The sequence below is a fragment of the Gymnoscopelus microlampas genome (assembly GCF_963454915.1).
Source record: "Gymnoscopelus microlampas genome assembly, chromosome: 1".
NCBI lineage: Eukaryota > Metazoa > Chordata > Actinopteri > Myctophiformes > Myctophidae > Gymnoscopelus > Gymnoscopelus microlampas.
The window spans coordinates 53,976,119-53,992,905 of NC_139962.1; the positions used below are offsets into that span (position 1 = coordinate 53,976,119).

The following is a 16,787-nucleotide window of genomic DNA, read 5'->3' on the forward strand; positions in this document are numbered from 1 at the left end:
GACACTGTCTGTCACTGCGTGTGTATGAGAGAGAGAGAGAGAGAGAGAGAGAGAGAGAGAGAGAGAGAGAGAGAGAGAGAGAGAGAGAGAGAGAGAGAGAGAGAGAGAGAAAGAGAGAGAGAGTGAGTTACGTCACAGACAACAACCAATGAAACCAAGGAAGGCTGTATATAAAGAAGTGCCCATTCTCTGTGCTGGAGACAGATAGAGAGTCAACTGGGACAATACAATACCTAGATAATAGTGTTATAACTTGGCATACCTCTGTTCATCTGAAAGGATTACTCATTTTTCTCTCTTCCACTACAAGGTAGGCATACTTGGTGCAAATCATTGCTGAAGCATGGTGTTTGGAAATGATGTTGAAAATAGTATCATAAGAGGTTACTTCTTGCAATTGGATGTTTTTTTTTTAAAAGCTCATCATATTTTATCAGTGTTTTATTTGTATGTCTTTCTGTGATGTACTTAGATGTAAACTACAATGGTTTGCATACTAATTGTATAAGGTTACAATCTGTTATTCTTCAACATGCAAATATAATGATTACTAAAACCAAGGTAATTTACATTCTTGAATAGACTGTCTTAAGTTTACAATGCTTCTAATTCATTGCCAGAGTTATTCTCCCTCACTTCACCAAAGTAACATCCCGCCTGTCTGTACTTCCAGGTTGTATTGAAGGTGAATTATCATCATGGCACTCATGATCCTGCCCTTCATCGGTGCAGTGTCTGTGTATGAGAGCTTGGTGGCAACGGCAACTGTTTGTCTGGTTTACCTGATGCTCAAGTGCTTCCACACGGAGATCCCCGAGGGGCTCCGTCGGCTCCCAGGACCCAAACCCCTGCCCATCATCGGAAACGTGCTGGAGGTGGGCAGCAAACCCTACCTCAGCCTCACCGCCATGAGCAAGCGCTTCGGCCCCGTCTTCCAGATACAAATTGGCATGCGTCCAGTGGTGGTCCTGAGCGGGAACGAGACGGTGCGGCAAGCTCTCATCAAACAAGGGGACGACTTTGCCGGCAGACCAGACCTGTACAGCTTCCAGTTCATCAACGACGGGAAGAGTATGGCGTTCAGCACCGACCAGGCCGGTGTGTGGCGTGCCCGCCGCAAGCTGGCCATGAGTGCCCTGCGTTCCTTCTCCAGCCTCGAGGGCACGACCCCGGAGTACTCCTGCATGCTGGAGGAGCACGTCTGCAAAGAGGGAGACTACCTCATCAAGCAGCTGCACAAAGCCATGAACACGGACGGCAGCTTTGACCCCTTCCGTCACATCGTGATGGCCGTTGCCAACGTCATCTGTGGAATGTGCTTCGGTCGGCGCTACGACCACGATGACCAGGAGCTGCTCAGCTTGGTCAACATGAGCGATGACTTTGGTCGGGTGGTCGGCAGTGGTAATCCTGCGGACTTTATGCCCATTCTGCGCTTCCTCCCCAGCAGTACCATGAAGAATTTTGTAGACCTCAATGACCGTTTCACCAACTTTGTGCAGAAGATCGTCAGTGAGCACTATGCTACTCATGATAAGGTACATGGCACTCTAAATCCCTACTAAAATCCCTGTGATTCCATTAAACTATATTCTACATCAAAGAATAGTGCTGTAAGACATGGCTGACAAAACTGTCTCTGTAACATACATTATCTCCTTACTAAGCTTTGCTGACAGAACTGTCCAATTGTCTGTTTTTAGGACAATATTCGTGACATCACAGATTCCCTCATTGATCACTGTGAGGACAGGAAGTTGGATGAAAACTCCAATATCCAGATGTCTGATGAGAAGATTGTCGGCATTGTCAATGACTTGTTCGGAGCTGGTAAGTTCAGTTCCTCCACACTTGTGAATGATCATGTACAAAAATGACAAAAAGGAAAGAAAAAAGATAAGGTGGCATCATGTAGAGCAGAGACCCTGTTGGGTCTCTGCTCTACATGTAAAGTGTCTTGAGACAACTTGTTGTGATTTGACACTTTAATAAAATTGAATTGAATTGAATTGAAAATCATAGAGGTTCTGTTTCTTTCACAGGTTTTGACACAATCAGTACTGCATTGTCTTGGTCTGTAATGTACCTGGTGGCTTATCCAGAGATCCAAGAAAGGCTTTACCAAGAACTGAGTAAGTGTTATTTTACTCAAGGCTGAAAGAGACATCAATAGGATTGATGATATATTATATGCAACCAAACTGTTGCATATAATTGTGGACATCTGTGGACATCTTAGTCCACAATGGAGGGGTTTCTCAACCCCTCCATTGTGGACTAAGATGGACTGAAGATTGTGGCATGTGTTAACCATGATAAACTGCATGCATTTCTGACATGAAAGCTGTTCTACTCAGATGTACTGTATCTGTGGCATTTGGTAAACATTCATGTAGAATGCACTGTATAAATAGAGCTCAACTGAAGTACAATACTGTCCTAATAACTTATACAGTATACATTGACTATTTATATTAATCCTAAATGGCAAAAAGATGAATTCTCAACATGCAGCTCACACTCACTGTTGGCTTGTAATAATGTGATTATACATATAAGGTTACAATCTGTTATTCTTCAACATGCAAATATAATGATTACTAAAACCAAGGTAATTTACATTCTTGAATAGACTGTCTTAAGTTTACCATGCTTCTAATTCATTGCCAGAGTTATTCTCCCTCACTTCACCAAAGTAACATCCCGCCTGTCTGTACTTCCAGGTTGTAAGGTGAATTATCATCATGCATTTCCCACCCTGCCTGATAATCACTGTCATCTCATTGTTTCTCAACAGAGGATAAAGTGGGATTGGATCGCACTCCTCGTATTTCTGACAGATCAGGCCTGCCTCTCCTGGATGCATTTTTGCTTGAAACCTTCCGTCACTCTTCCTTCCTGCCTTTCACCATCCCACACTGGTAAGTGTTTATTATTAACCATTGTATACAGATATTATACTCCCCAGATCAGTCAGAAGTTATCTTAACTTTTTATATTATGATTGACTCATTCTTTTTTAGGTTTATTGTGTGGATATTATTAACCACTTAAGCCCTATATACTGTACTTCATTGTAGTACAAACAACGGAAATAGCCAGTCTACAAGCTCACAATGCATTGCATTGTGGCGCATTGAGCACTTGTAGTTCTGCTGTTTCAGCTATTTTTGAAACATTTAGAAAATGTAGATCTAAATGACAGTAGGGCCACCAGGGTATGTGTGGTTAAATTATTGACTTATTCTATGCTTGAATTATTCTAATTAGCAGCCTATAAAAAGCTGCTAATTGTAAAAGGTGGTTTTCACTGTCTGGCACTATGTGATCACGCCATGTGCCCGAAAAGGTTGCCCACCCCTGAAGTATAAAAGCTGCAATTTGTTATTAGGATGGGTGGCCTTAATGGGAATTGGAAATCAATTAGTTAGTGCTATGCTCAACCCCTTCAGCTTTACAGAAAACATACAAGCACACACAAGCATAACAAACCATTGCAAGTACCAGACGGAAAATATGACATATGACAGCAAATGCTCTTTCTTGTATTTTTAGCACCACTAAAGATACATCCCTCAATGGCTATTTCATCCCCAAAGATACCTGTGTCTTCATCAATCAGTGGCAGATCAACCATGACCCGTAAGTATGATGAAGAAGCTTCTCAGCTTCTCAGAACCGTGAGCTTGTTTTGTAGTGGATCCAAATTCTGTGTTAAACACAGAAGGTACATTCAGACTGGACATGATTTAAAAAAAAAGTGCTGAACCTATACAAGTGACATTTCGTGAATTTGTTGTATGTAGCTCAGGAAATTCACACACAAGAACAACATAGTACTTCTCCAACTTTCCTGCACTGGATGTCACTGTTTTCACTTTGGTGAAATATAGTGACATCCATTGAATTGAAAATGTTTCAACTTGCATGCATATAGCTCTGTTCATGCTGCTTGGAGCATAGATGCAGTATGTCACTCGATGTCACTTCATTTATATAGGATATTTACATTGACTTAATATTGAATAATAACATGGTCATGTCTGGTCTGAACACACCTTAAGTCTTGACAACATGATTGTCATTTAATAACACAATGACACATAATTACACAACAATGCCTCTTTTAAAGCTGTTATTTGCTTGTCATGATCTCATGATCCAATGCTGAGTGTCGACCCCACCGGTTGAGAAACCTTGATGTATCATGACAGTCTCATGTCTGTGACTCTCTCATTTCTCAAGCTTACTGTAGTTATCTCATTCTTCACAGTGAGCTGTGGAAAGACCCATCCTCTTTCAATCCAGACCGCTTCCTGAGCGCCGACGGCACAGAACTCAACAAGATGGAGGGCGAGAAGGTGATGGTGTTCGGCATGGGTAAGCGGCGCTGCATCGGCGAGATGATCGCACGGAATGAATGCTACCTCTTCTTGGCCATACTCGTCCAGAGAATCAGCTTCTACAATATGCCTGGACAACCGCTGGACATGACTCCCGAGTACGGTCTCACTATGAAACACAAACGCTGCCACCTGAGAGCCACCCTACGAGCAAGGAATGAGGAATGAGACTATTGTTCCACACTATGTTTGTAGGTGGTTTATGTCGACTCTAATGATATGAGTCCAGTTGTGATTAAAAAGCCGGGGACGACGCTTCCTTCACAGACGGAGGCGTTTATTTATAAAGCCGCCGTGGCACTGAGGCTATTGCATGGAAGGGGCATGTTTAGGAATGGCAGACATGAGAATCATGTTGAGAAGTTCACTTGAGAGCTTTCCATTTTTCAGTTCCTACGGGTATAGCTGGTGTTTCTACCAGCAGAGGCTAGACACAGATTAGCTTTCCTGTCCACTAGTTAAATGCTTCCACTCAGTATTAAGTCCCAGCTCATGTAACACATCCTCTTGGCTCAACACCACTCAGTAGCAGTTATAAAACACTTAGTACCCGGACGGCGGAGCCTTGCTGTTGGCTCCGTGTCGGGGATGTCATATGATCTGCACATAACAGGCATGTTTGTTCCAGGCAAATTTGACATTTGTGTTTTTGTATTTAAAAAAAAAGAAACTAAAGTAAAATGAAATGTGCCTAAAGCTGTCATTCAGGTGATACTGGATACTTATTCCACTTCTAAGCTAACTATATTTTATTTCACTGTATTATGTAAGACACTGAAGCTATGTTTGTATCCCAAAATGTGACTTTTTGTGTATTTGCATTTTGTAAAGTCATTTTTTATGTTCCTAAAATGTGTATATATTTGTGATGATATGGTTTTACCATGCACGCGTGCAGCTGTATGATTTGTAAGAATACCAAAAGAGATTTACTGAACATAGCAGTGAAGTTTTTTAAATTTTATATATATATATATAATTGACATTGTCATTGATTTTGTAACATGCAATGAAGGACTTGTGTACAGTGCTTCATTTAGTCATTCACAGGAATAAAAGAAGTGTGACACATTTCCTGCTGTTTCTGTTGTCTTACATCAGACGTTCCTGGTACAATATTTATTTCATGCACACACGCACACATTAGGGATGGGACAGTTAAACGGTTAACCGTTTAAACTGGAATTTAATTTAGGAATGAATACCCGAAATTAACCAAACAAACCACTTAAATATAATCTATAATTGTACCTCATACTGTACAATATTGTGTACAATACCTAATAAAGAAAAAGAAAAAACATTTTAAGAGAATAAAACAACCTTACAGAATGACATATAGACCTAATGTATTTTTAAATACATGTTTAGGACCTATTTGAACTGCCAACACATAGGACTGCAGCAACCTTGTTTAATGATATGACGTCATAGACGGTTATCCGCGGTTAACCGCCCACAGTCCAAAGGTTAAACGTGCAGCGGTTCCAAATCCAGGGGCCAGGTCCTTCCAAAGTGTCACCAAATAATTCTGAGGGGTTGTGAGATGTTTAATATGAGTGGAAAAGAAGACTTTTTTTCTTTTTGTTGGATACACATGTTTTCTGTTTTGGGACTTTTTCTATAATCTTAGATTTTTTTATAAAATAATGATCCAAACTTTTATTGAATTGAAAATATTTGAGAAGTTCGGAGGGGACATCACTATTGAAGCTGCTGAACTCAGACAATGTGACCGTGACGTCAAAAGCCTAAAAGGTTGGATTAACAATGTGTTTCAGGTTATTTGAAAAGTTGACATGTGTCAAATCTTCATCTTGCCCCTAGTTATGCTGTAAAGTAATACCTATCAGACCAATGGCACCTCTATAAGAAATGCAAATTATCCATGTGGCAATTGTGTGCTTAAAAAAACACCCCAGATCTGTGTAATATACCCGGTGAGGGGTTTCATCCCATGCAACACCAATAATGATATATTATATAGCAGGGGTCTTCAATGTTTTTCAGGCCAAGGACCCCTTAGCTGATGAGAGAGAGATGAAGCAGGGACCCCCACTATATATTGGATTCATGTTCATGTGTGTTTTCAGACATTCAAAAACTGTTGCAGGTATACTTTCATGTATACTGTTATATATTTTTGACTACTGTCATGTAATTTGCTCAAATAAAAAACATTGAAACTGAAAATGCTATTTTTTCCATCTACACCAAGCCTCTTAGCCAATCTGACACGACGTGTTTCAGATCTTGTAGATCAGAGCTTGTAGATCGGCTATTTTTGGCTAATGTTCTGCACATAATATAGGGATGTGACGGTTCAAGTGGTTAATGTAAAAACATTTTAAAAAAAAATCCCTATCACATGAAGATTTGGCGGCCCCCCTGGAGTATCTCCAAGGACCCCTATGGGTCGCAGACCCCCTGTTGAAGACCCCTGATATACACATTAAAATGTCCCTGTGACAATTAATGCGTAATGTTGGTAAAAAAAACACACATAATTAAAAACAGAGGATCAGTGAACACAAAAGTTCCAGTCAGACATTTTGATCCCAAATACCCTGTTGCCAGTCTCTCTTTACAACTTGCTCTCATCCCATCTCTTCCCTTCCTTTTTAGGGAATTATTGAACAAGTATCAATTGCCAAGAGGAGGAGACACTGACAAAAGACAGTATCAAGATAACTGTTTTGGATACACACACTAGGCCCCTTATATCCTATATGGGTATGAATGTTGTGAATATTTTGATATGGGCTTCAAATACTGTGATGGAGTTTCTGTGAGAGTTCATCTTTATCTGATAATTGAGGGATTTAAGAACTTTATAATGGGTAACCATCCCTTGAAATAAGGAATCGTCCCTTTGGAAACTAAAACAGTTTGGACATTTCTGATGATATTATACAGTTAACTAAACCCCAGCAGTGTTTACTACAGTATCTTACGGTCTCATCATATATTGCAAGGAAGTTGCTTCTTACGCATTGGAAGAAAAAAGATAGGCTACATGACCAACCACAAAAATGTGTCTCAGTGACAGTGACCTTATAAACACATTACATCTTGAAACGATTCTTCTTCTTGGGGACAAACTCTCATATTTTGATAAAGTATGGTCTCATATCACCGTGGTCCTCGCATATCTGAATGGGGCTTTTAAGTAACACTTGGTTGGATAGGTGTCACACTGGCGGTAGAGTATGGTAAGCTGGGAAGGGGGGGACGACGACTCTCAGAGACATTTGTAAAGGGGAGAATGAAGAGACAAGTTCATATTGTATCATTCATTTATTCTCCAAGTGATAGATATCGGGGCCATGAGTTGTATGTTTTGTATTTTATAAAAATTGTATTTCTCATATGATTTGTTTTTGTTTTAGTGTGCAAGAAAGCACAAAATCTTGCAGGCACATATTTACATGTATAGTGTTGTAGGCTATATTTGTTGGCTACTGTCATGTAATTTGCTCAAATAAAAAACACATTTGAAACCATAAAATATAATAAAAAAGAAAAACTCAACTAAAGTACAAGAACAACAAAAGTACATTTTGACACCAATACATTTGTACTTCTACTCATGTCAGTTTTGAATTCCGGACTTTTACTTTTCTATTTTTCTATGTTGCACATTGTTGTACTTAAGTAAAATATCAAAACTGCAACTTGCAGCATTGAAAGTGTCTCTGTCATTTTAGATTTCTTTGGCTATTTTTTTTAAATCGTGAAAATGAGTGCAAATCTTTGAATATATATTTAAAAAATATATATATACATATATTTAAAGATTTGCACCAATTTTCACATACAAAACAAAACATGAGCTTGTATATCTGTTATTTTTGAATAGCCAAATAAATCTAAAAATGACACAGATACTTTCCCGGATAAATGGGTTAAATGTCTTTTTTTTAAAGCCATTTAAGCTATAACTAGGCTAAGTTTGAACTTAGTGTGAGGTGGTGCAACTGGGCCCTGATGATCACTACAGACAAACAAACCCACGTGAGTCACCGCTCACCGGAAGTGACGTTTAAAACCCGGAAAACAACAATAATCCCAGACAGAGCTCATCAGAGGCTAAATTGGAAGCAGATTGTTTTTTAGGATTTGTTTTTCCTCATTATTATCTGGGTGACTGCTGTTGGTGTTTAGTCTGCTTCGGCTTGTTCCGTCTCTCTTTTCATCTTGAAACAAACAGTTAAACTGCTCTGCCAACAGGTCAGTACAACGCAGTGCATAATAATAATAGAGGAAATCATGCTAGCTAAGCTAATGTTAGCTGTATGTTAACTCATGTTTATTATTATAAAGGTGGCTGTTGTTCTTATTATTGTTATTATACTGTTTTATCAGAGATGCTGAGAATTAACGTTTTGTGTGACTGTGTATCTTTAACAGAAAATGTTCTAAACTGGAGATAGAGCTACGTTTCTAACGAAGCTTTTGCGTTACATCATGACAATAGACTGTCAACAATAGACCATTCACACAGATCTGACACTGACAGACAGGTCGCAGCAGTGGTGGAAAAAGTGAGCTTGTAGATCTGCTATTTTCAAATGGCTGAAATGTGTGTATATATATATATATATATATATATATATATATATATATATATATATAGGGCTGAAGACGTGGTTACTGTATGGTTTGTAATAGTAATCAAATTCTACAAAGTAACTAGTAACTAAAGTTTTCAAATAACTGTAGTGGAGTAAAAAGTACAATATTTGCCTCTGAGATGTAGTGGAGTAGAAGTAAAAGCACTGAAAACTGAAAATACTCCAATAAAGTAAAACTACCAAAATTGTACTTAAGTACAGTACTTGAGTAAATGTACTTAGTTACAAAAAAACATAAACAAAAAGAGGTACATCTAAAAACCATACAGATACCCTCTCCAATGTCTCCAAAAACAAGAATACCCAGTGCTGCTCTTCTTAGGCATGGTGAAAGCCATTATAATAAATAAAACAATATTGTCCGCCCTTCAACCTCATCATAAAACTGTACATCAGATTCCTGAGAACAGCATCTAGAGTGGGAACACCACTGTTTAGAAACAATTGGCTGGCACGTGTCCACCTCAAGCCTCAGCAGGATTCTGATAGCATTGTTATATCCTATCCCAGTGGTTCTCAAACTTTTTCATGTCAAGGAAATTGACACTTATTAGCCCGTGGACCCCCATTTGAAAAGATTAGCCAGGGACCCCAATAAGAGAAGGTTTATACGGCTTTCTAGCAGTGATTCTCAACCATTTTAATGTCAAGGACCCCCAGTTTGACATGCATTAGGCTACGGACCCCCATTTAATGGCATTTATACCTCTGGGACCCGAATCTATATTATATAAAATCAATGTTAATTTAACTCAGAGTGTACAAATGGGTTCCATTTGTACACTCTCAGAGTTACAGAACCATAAGGGTCCATTTGGTTCCTATCCATCATTTAGCTGGGGACCCCCTGGAACCGCCTCAATTACCTCTGGGGGTCCCCGTACCCCACTTTGAGAACCAATGTCCTATCTTATGGCACATATGTATTAACATCTTGTGTGTGTGTGTGTGTGTGTGTGTGTGTGTGTGTGTGTGTGTGTGTTTGTGTGTGTTCATGGTGTAGTGTGAAGAGAATGGCCTCAGCAGACTGGCTGGGTAGTGTGGTGTCTATATACTGCGGGCCAACCCTGGGAGTTTACCAGGGAGCAGTGTCCAGCGTGGACCAGTCCAAACAGACCATCTCTCTGAGGGAGGCGTACCACAATGGGGTGAAGTGTGCCGTACCTGAGATCACCTTCAGGTAAGGGCCTATAATAACTACTATTCAAGATCAGATATAGATATAGACACCCACCCCACCCCAGTGGGTAAATTCAGGTGTCGTAGCAGCCGTCGTAGCAGCCTAAGTATAAAACGGCAGTAGAGGTATAAGAAAATAAAAATAAGAGCATTTATGCGTCAAAAGTAATCAACAAACTATACTAGAGGCAACATTTTTGAAAATAGCTGATCTACATTGTGAGTATGTTGATCAGCTATTTTCACAATATTTATCTGTGAAACCAAGTCAAACAAAATGGTATGCCTCAACTCCAATATGATTCTTTTGGGGGGTCGCAGCCTGAAAAGGTTGAGAACCACTGACATAATGTATAGTATATTCTATAAATAAATATAAGTATGGAGTGACCCGATTGACAAATCGTTAGGGCACATACATAATGGATGGTTATTGTAAAATGCCCTACCCAGTGACTCTCCAGACCATTTGCTGCTTGTCACACTCCTACACTTTCTGCGTTTACCGTCTCTCAACTGTAACGATCAAATAAAGGCTCAAGAATGCCCCCAAATGGGTCTTCAACAGGGGGTCCTCAAAGTTACTACAAGGGGGCTGCCAAATCTTGGCAAACTTGTTTTCCTTTTTTTTTTTACATAGCCACTAGCCAACCCTAGCATCCCTATTATGGGTGAAACATCTGCCCAACATTTGCCCTAAATAGCAGATCTACAAGCTCACAACGAGTCCCCCTGTGGCGCATTGTGAGCTTGTAGATCTGCTATTTTTGCCATAGAGATTTGGTGTTGAGGGGGAAATGAGCAGACCAAGTACAGAGCCAAAGGTCAAGTTTACACATGAACAAAAACCATGATTAAAACACTGATTATGGTGCCATCAAACAAGTCTATGAAGCTATCTATGAAATCAATGATAAAGTTTCATCTGCAACATAATTATATGCAATATGTAGTGGGGGTCCCTGCTTCATCTTTCTCTCAGCTAAGGTGTCCTCCTTGGCCTGAAAACATTGAAGACCCCTGCCCCAAAATATATACATGTGTTAATATAAGCATAATCACGTACCATCTATCGCCAGTAAATATGAACATTATGTTGGATAAGATATGGGCAGGGGAATGAAAAGAAAAAAAGGAGCAGTACAACCCTCGACTTTCTTTGTACAATATCAGTATTGACTCAATTTATGGAGCTGAGCAAGAGCACTTCAGTTCAATACCGGTCTCTGTTGTTCCAGACAGTATCACTTAGTCACTGATAGGCATACTTATTACATAATCACCTAATCACAATAGTTTTTTGCATAATCGTCATAATCATTTCCGTGTTGAAAAATGTTCATATATTTTCAAACATTTCCAAAAATTGAGCTTGTTTGAGCTCGAGCTATAACACGTGACATCACTCTGTAATCATGCAACATTGTAACCGCTTAACCTTTTTTTTTAAAAATAGCTAAAATAATGATTTACTCTCACAACGCGTAGTTGCACGATTTGCAAGCTTGATATATTTAAATTCCTGAAAAGATTGTAAGAAAAAAAAAAGCCTAGATATATATTGCGTGTTTTTCTTTTTTTTTTTTCTTCTTCAGTCTAATATCTTATTTTGGAAAGCGGGTTAAATCAGCGTGTTATGTGTCTTTATGCAGTGCCATGGACATTAAGGAGCTAAAGTTCCTAGACGAGAGTAGTGCCAACAGGACCAATGATGTCTCCCAGCCAGCTACAACAGAACCTGGCCCCACATACCCCGCACCTGCTGGCCAGAGCAATAGGACCAGTCACTCGGCCAACAACGCTCCCAGTGCTCCAGTTGCCAGCCAACGTAAAGGTGAGTGGATGGGCAACTTGTGGAGCAGGGATATGAGAACGGTGCTTATCCGAATGATATTTTTTTTTATTCGGTACCCTAACTGTGGCTGAATGTCATAATTTGGTTATTTTTGCTTGGGTAGCCTACCTCATAATAGAAAAACACGAGTCAGAACACTGGGATCAGTGTATTGTGCTCCCATAGTCAGTTTGAATGAATTACCAAGTTGCGTGATGTTTTAAGCATCTTGGCTCTTCCTCAGAGTCGGACAAACCTTTTTTATTTGTTCTGTAAAACTCACTATGGGAGCATAATCCAGTGTGTGGACAGTTTGTTGTTCTTCTGTGTAGCACCTGGGATTTTATCGTTCCGATGTGCGTGCTTTGTTAACTTTTGTACCTACCAACTCATACTGTATCAGTACTGCTAAGCAGTAAAACATTGTTTATGTTCACTTCTAACAGATATGTGTCATATCAGTACTTATTAACTGTTGAATCCCTCAGGGATATAAAAGCTTAAGAAATAACAAATGTATATGGTGTAGGTCTTTTTGTGGCATTGGATATCGTTGCTGTCGGGCAGAACCTGTAACTCAATATTTCATCTGTTTATTCATAAATGAATGCCCCATTTTATACTTCCATCGTATGACGGTGTCAAAAATGGCAAATAGCCAATCTACAAGCTCACCAGGTGTCATATTAAAAAGCTAGTCCTGCTGCTTAATTTGGGGGAAGTGAAATTGCTGTATTATGTCATACTAGTCTCTACTGGCACTTGCCAATGCCAATTATCACAGAAGACTATAGTGTGAAATTGCATAGTGGGAGGTGTTACAGCACAGGTTGACTATTTGCCCAGTCAGGGTCATAACAGCTGTCATCTGTTGACCAAGCAAAAACATTTTATATTGTTCTGTGGTATAATGTTCCAAGAGGAAATGTACTGTAACCTAAGCTATAGAGTTGTCACACATATTATATAACGCTCTTCCTCATCCCATGTCCCTGCACATTATGCAAATGCCACTGTGAACCTAGAGATGCACTGACACACACACACACACACACACACACACACACACACACACACACACACACACACACACACACACACACACACACACACACACACACACACACACACACACACACACACACACACACACACACACACACACACACACACACACACACACACACACTGAGCAACAGTTATCACTCTCGGAATCGCACTATCTGATATAGATGATATCAGGAACACTTTTGTGGCACATGTAGGTTACAGTAAAAGCAACAAGTTATGGAGCACCTGTGTCCTAATTTGTAGATCACATTGTAGTCTCTCTACGACCATGACTTTTTACTTGACGGTTAATTTTCAAACAAATAATGGTGCATTCAACATTTTAGTTTTTTTCTAAGGGCAGATATAATTGAATAGATTTATATAATTGTGTCAGGTCTACTCTTACTTACCTTGACAGCAGTCTAATACCAGCGTATTAGCAGTATAATATCAGAATATTTTCCAGTCATGTAATCTGCTATGTCTGTGTTTTTCTGCGTATTTAGTTTGTGTTATAATAATGTACTGTCTGTATATACACATTCTACAAATTGGGCAGGGCAATATATTGATATTCAATTAAATTATAGGGTAAAAACTTAAGACACTTTTCATGTACTGTATGTAGATTGCTACATACTGTGATATGAGACTAGGTATCGTCAGATTTTGGAACTTAATTTTTTTTCTCGCATTTTCAAAGATTTAGCCCAATCTATGACCTCACAATGCGTTGCGATCTTGTAGATCTGCAATGATATTGAGGTATTTGGTCAAAAATATTAATATTTGATTCTGTCCATTTGACCCTGTCCTACTACAAATACCTGTCTGTTTGTAAGTAGATGGAGTTATCCCTTCCCTTCAGACGGTAGGAAAGCTGATGAGGGAGGTGTAATAGGGGAGACATCAGAGTGAAAGCTTTGACGGTATTAAATTCAAGGCCAGCAATTGTAGTAGCATGTTGTTTTCGGACAGTCTTAACTACTACCTCTGCATGTAGTTGCTCTAAATAACAGTATATGTTCTTAGTCAGCTTGCCTGGTTAAATAACCCATTCAATCCGGAAACGCATCTGTTTCATTTTAGATTTCTTTGGCTATTAAAAAATAGCAGATCTACAGGCTCATAGCAAGCACTATGAGCTTGTAGATCTGCTATTTTTGAAAAATCGTGAGAATGTGTGCAAATCTTTGAAAATATATATATATTTTTAAAGTGAACATTTGTAACTCAAATCTTTGCTTCTGGGGGATTCTACACATGTCCTCAAAACCCTAACAGTTCTCTGAAAAACGTATGTTGCAATTATATCAGTGGTGCTCAAACTTATGTCAAGGACCACCCAAAATTATATGTATTTGGCGGCCGACCCCCCCCCCCCCCATCTCAAAATATTTTGTTCCAGGGACACCCGGAAGAAAAGATTTGAGTCGAAAATGTTCCCTTTAAAAAAAATATATGTATTCAAATATTTTCGCACATTTTTCAAAAACAGCAGATCTACAAGTTCATTGTGCTATGAGCTTTTATATCTGCTATTTTTGTATAGCCAAACTTAAGTATAAAATATGGATAACGTGCTTACATGGATGGGTTCCCGCCCGGTTTGAATGGGATAAAGCAGGGGTCTTCAACAGGGGGTCCGGGACCCCTAGGGGGTCCTCAGAGTTACTACAGGGGGTCTGCCAAATCTTTGTGTGATATGATTTTTTTTTTTACCTTAACCACTTGAACCCTTAGCATTCCTTTTCTGAGGAGAATTTTAGCCCAAAAATAGTAGATCTAAAAGCCATGTTTTGGCAAAGAGGTATAGGTGTAGAGGGGAAAAAAGAGCAGTCCAAGTAAACAAAAAAGGTTGAATCTGAAACACAATTTTATACAATATAGAGGGGGTCTCAGCTACGGTGGTCCTTGGCCTGAAAACGTTGAAGACCCCTGGGATAAAGGTTAAAATCTGCCCACTGGCAAGCATCACATCGGGAAGTCTGCTTGGACAACTTCCGGATCACGACCCAGTCTGCATAGTTTGCTTGCTTTCACACTCGTGTTGGGTGAACAATGGAGAGGGCAGAGGCCCACACGACTGAATGGCTTGAAGCACTTGCATGAATTCCAACTGATAATAACCTATTTTTTGCCCAAAAGATTGTCAGCTTTATACTCTGTATATATTATTGTTGTGTGTATGTACTGTACATTTCAATTCACGTCACAAAGTTGTGTACCTAGGATTTATATCTGGTTGAATCAGAACCGCTTAATTCACCAATTGAAATGTACATTCATTTTATGTGGCAGTTAAAGATGCACACCATTACATAATATAACAATGAATTGGCAATTGGATAAACAAAAAATATTTTTTGTTTCAAAAATAGATTAGTAAATGGTGCATTTATATAGCGCCTTTTTACAAGGCGCTTTACGATGATTGTGCATTACATTCACCCATTCACACACACATTCATACACAGAGGGCGGAGGAAACCATGCAAGGCACCAACCTGCTCATCGGGGGCAATTAGGGGTTCAGTGTCTTGCTCAAGGACACTTTGACACTAACTCTGGGGGAGCCTGGGAATTTAACTGGGAACCCTCTGGTTCCCAAGCGCTACCTCTCTACTGTACCTCCTGAGTGTGCAAAGGCTTACACGGACAGGGAGTCACGATTACAAATTTAAGTTGAAGATTAATTTTCGCACAAATAATTGTGTTTTTGGCATTGAACATTGGAACATAGGGCTATATGAATACAATTGTGATTTCTGTTTGGTGCAAATTGCACAGGGCAGATATGACAAATTACTTGAATAAAAATAACACATTTATAATAATGGTATACTTTCCAAACAAAGCGGAAATGCCTGATCTACAAGCTTGTAGATCTGCACATTTTTTGGAAAATGTTTGAAAATGTGTGTATAAGATAATGACAGTTATGCAAAGTAATTGCGATAAGGCATTTATGTAATAACTGTGACAGGCCTAACGGGGAGTAGTCCAAGATTGCGCAAATAACACTTCAGTGGTAATAAATAGCACGCCAGCGGCCAGTAATAAATAGCACGCTAACGGCCAGTAACAGCCATAACATGCATTCCTCCCTTGTGTCACCAGTTCCTGATAACAAACCTGAGCGTGGAACCAGCCACTGTTTGCTATGACTTCCCTGATATTCCCATAGCGTGCTAAAGGCTTGTACCAAAGTTCCTCTTTACAATATGTGTGTGACTAAGATCAATAAACACCCCCCCACCCCACCCCACCACACACGCCCACCATACACCACTCCGTTTATGCTCCTGAAGAAGAGGTTATGTAAAGGCTGGCTTATGAGCAATAGTGCCCTGCCCCCCCCCCCCCCCCCTCCCTCTCTGCTCCCTACGTCCCTCTCTTCTTCGTAGCACAGGAAACCCCCCCCCTCCCCCCCCCCCCTCAATCCCCATCCACAGGAAGCTGTGTTGTGTCCCAGTGCGCTCGGAATGCCGAGGCGATATCAAATGTGGAAGGACTGTTTACCTTGTGATTTGGGAAAAAGTCTTGCTCTTTCTCTTGGGCCGCTGGCCCAGGAGCTGAAGCACAAATTGCAAGGGGCCAAAGTGCTGAGTGGTGTTGGGCGGGGCTGACCCCCCTTTCACACGCAATGCCATGCACGCATCCTCTGGCCACACGAAGCGAGTG

At 39.9% G+C, this 16,787-nt stretch overlaps 2 protein-coding genes across 2 annotated transcripts in view; both read left to right on the forward strand.

Moving 5' to 3' along the window:
• Positions 1-204: 204 nt before the first annotated feature.
• On the forward strand, positions 205-5,468 carry cyp1a (cytochrome P450, family 1, subfamily A). The gene is made up of 7 exons (XM_084056474.1): positions 205-310; positions 674-1,538; positions 1,704-1,830; positions 2,043-2,132; positions 2,798-2,921; positions 3,556-3,642; positions 4,274-5,468. The coding sequence occupies exons 2-7, from the start codon at positions 699-701 to the stop codon at positions 4,569-4,571; spliced, it is 1,566 nt and encodes a 521-aa protein (XP_083912600.1). The 5' UTR covers positions 205-310; positions 674-698; the 3' UTR covers positions 4,572-5,468.
• A 3,014-nt stretch (positions 5,469-8,482) lies between these two features.
• Positions 8,483-16,787, forward strand: part of LOC311058433 (enhancer of mRNA-decapping protein 3-like) — a 46,138-nt gene continuing 37,833 nt past the window's right edge. The window contains exons 1-3 of the mRNA XM_084075881.1: positions 8,483-8,633; positions 10,041-10,217; positions 11,869-12,050. Of these exons, the coding sequence (XP_083932007.1) occupies positions 10,051-10,217; positions 11,869-12,050 (349 nt within the window). The 5' untranslated portion in view covers positions 8,483-8,633; positions 10,041-10,050. The remainder of the gene's footprint in view (positions 8,634-10,040; positions 10,218-11,868; positions 12,051-16,787) is intronic.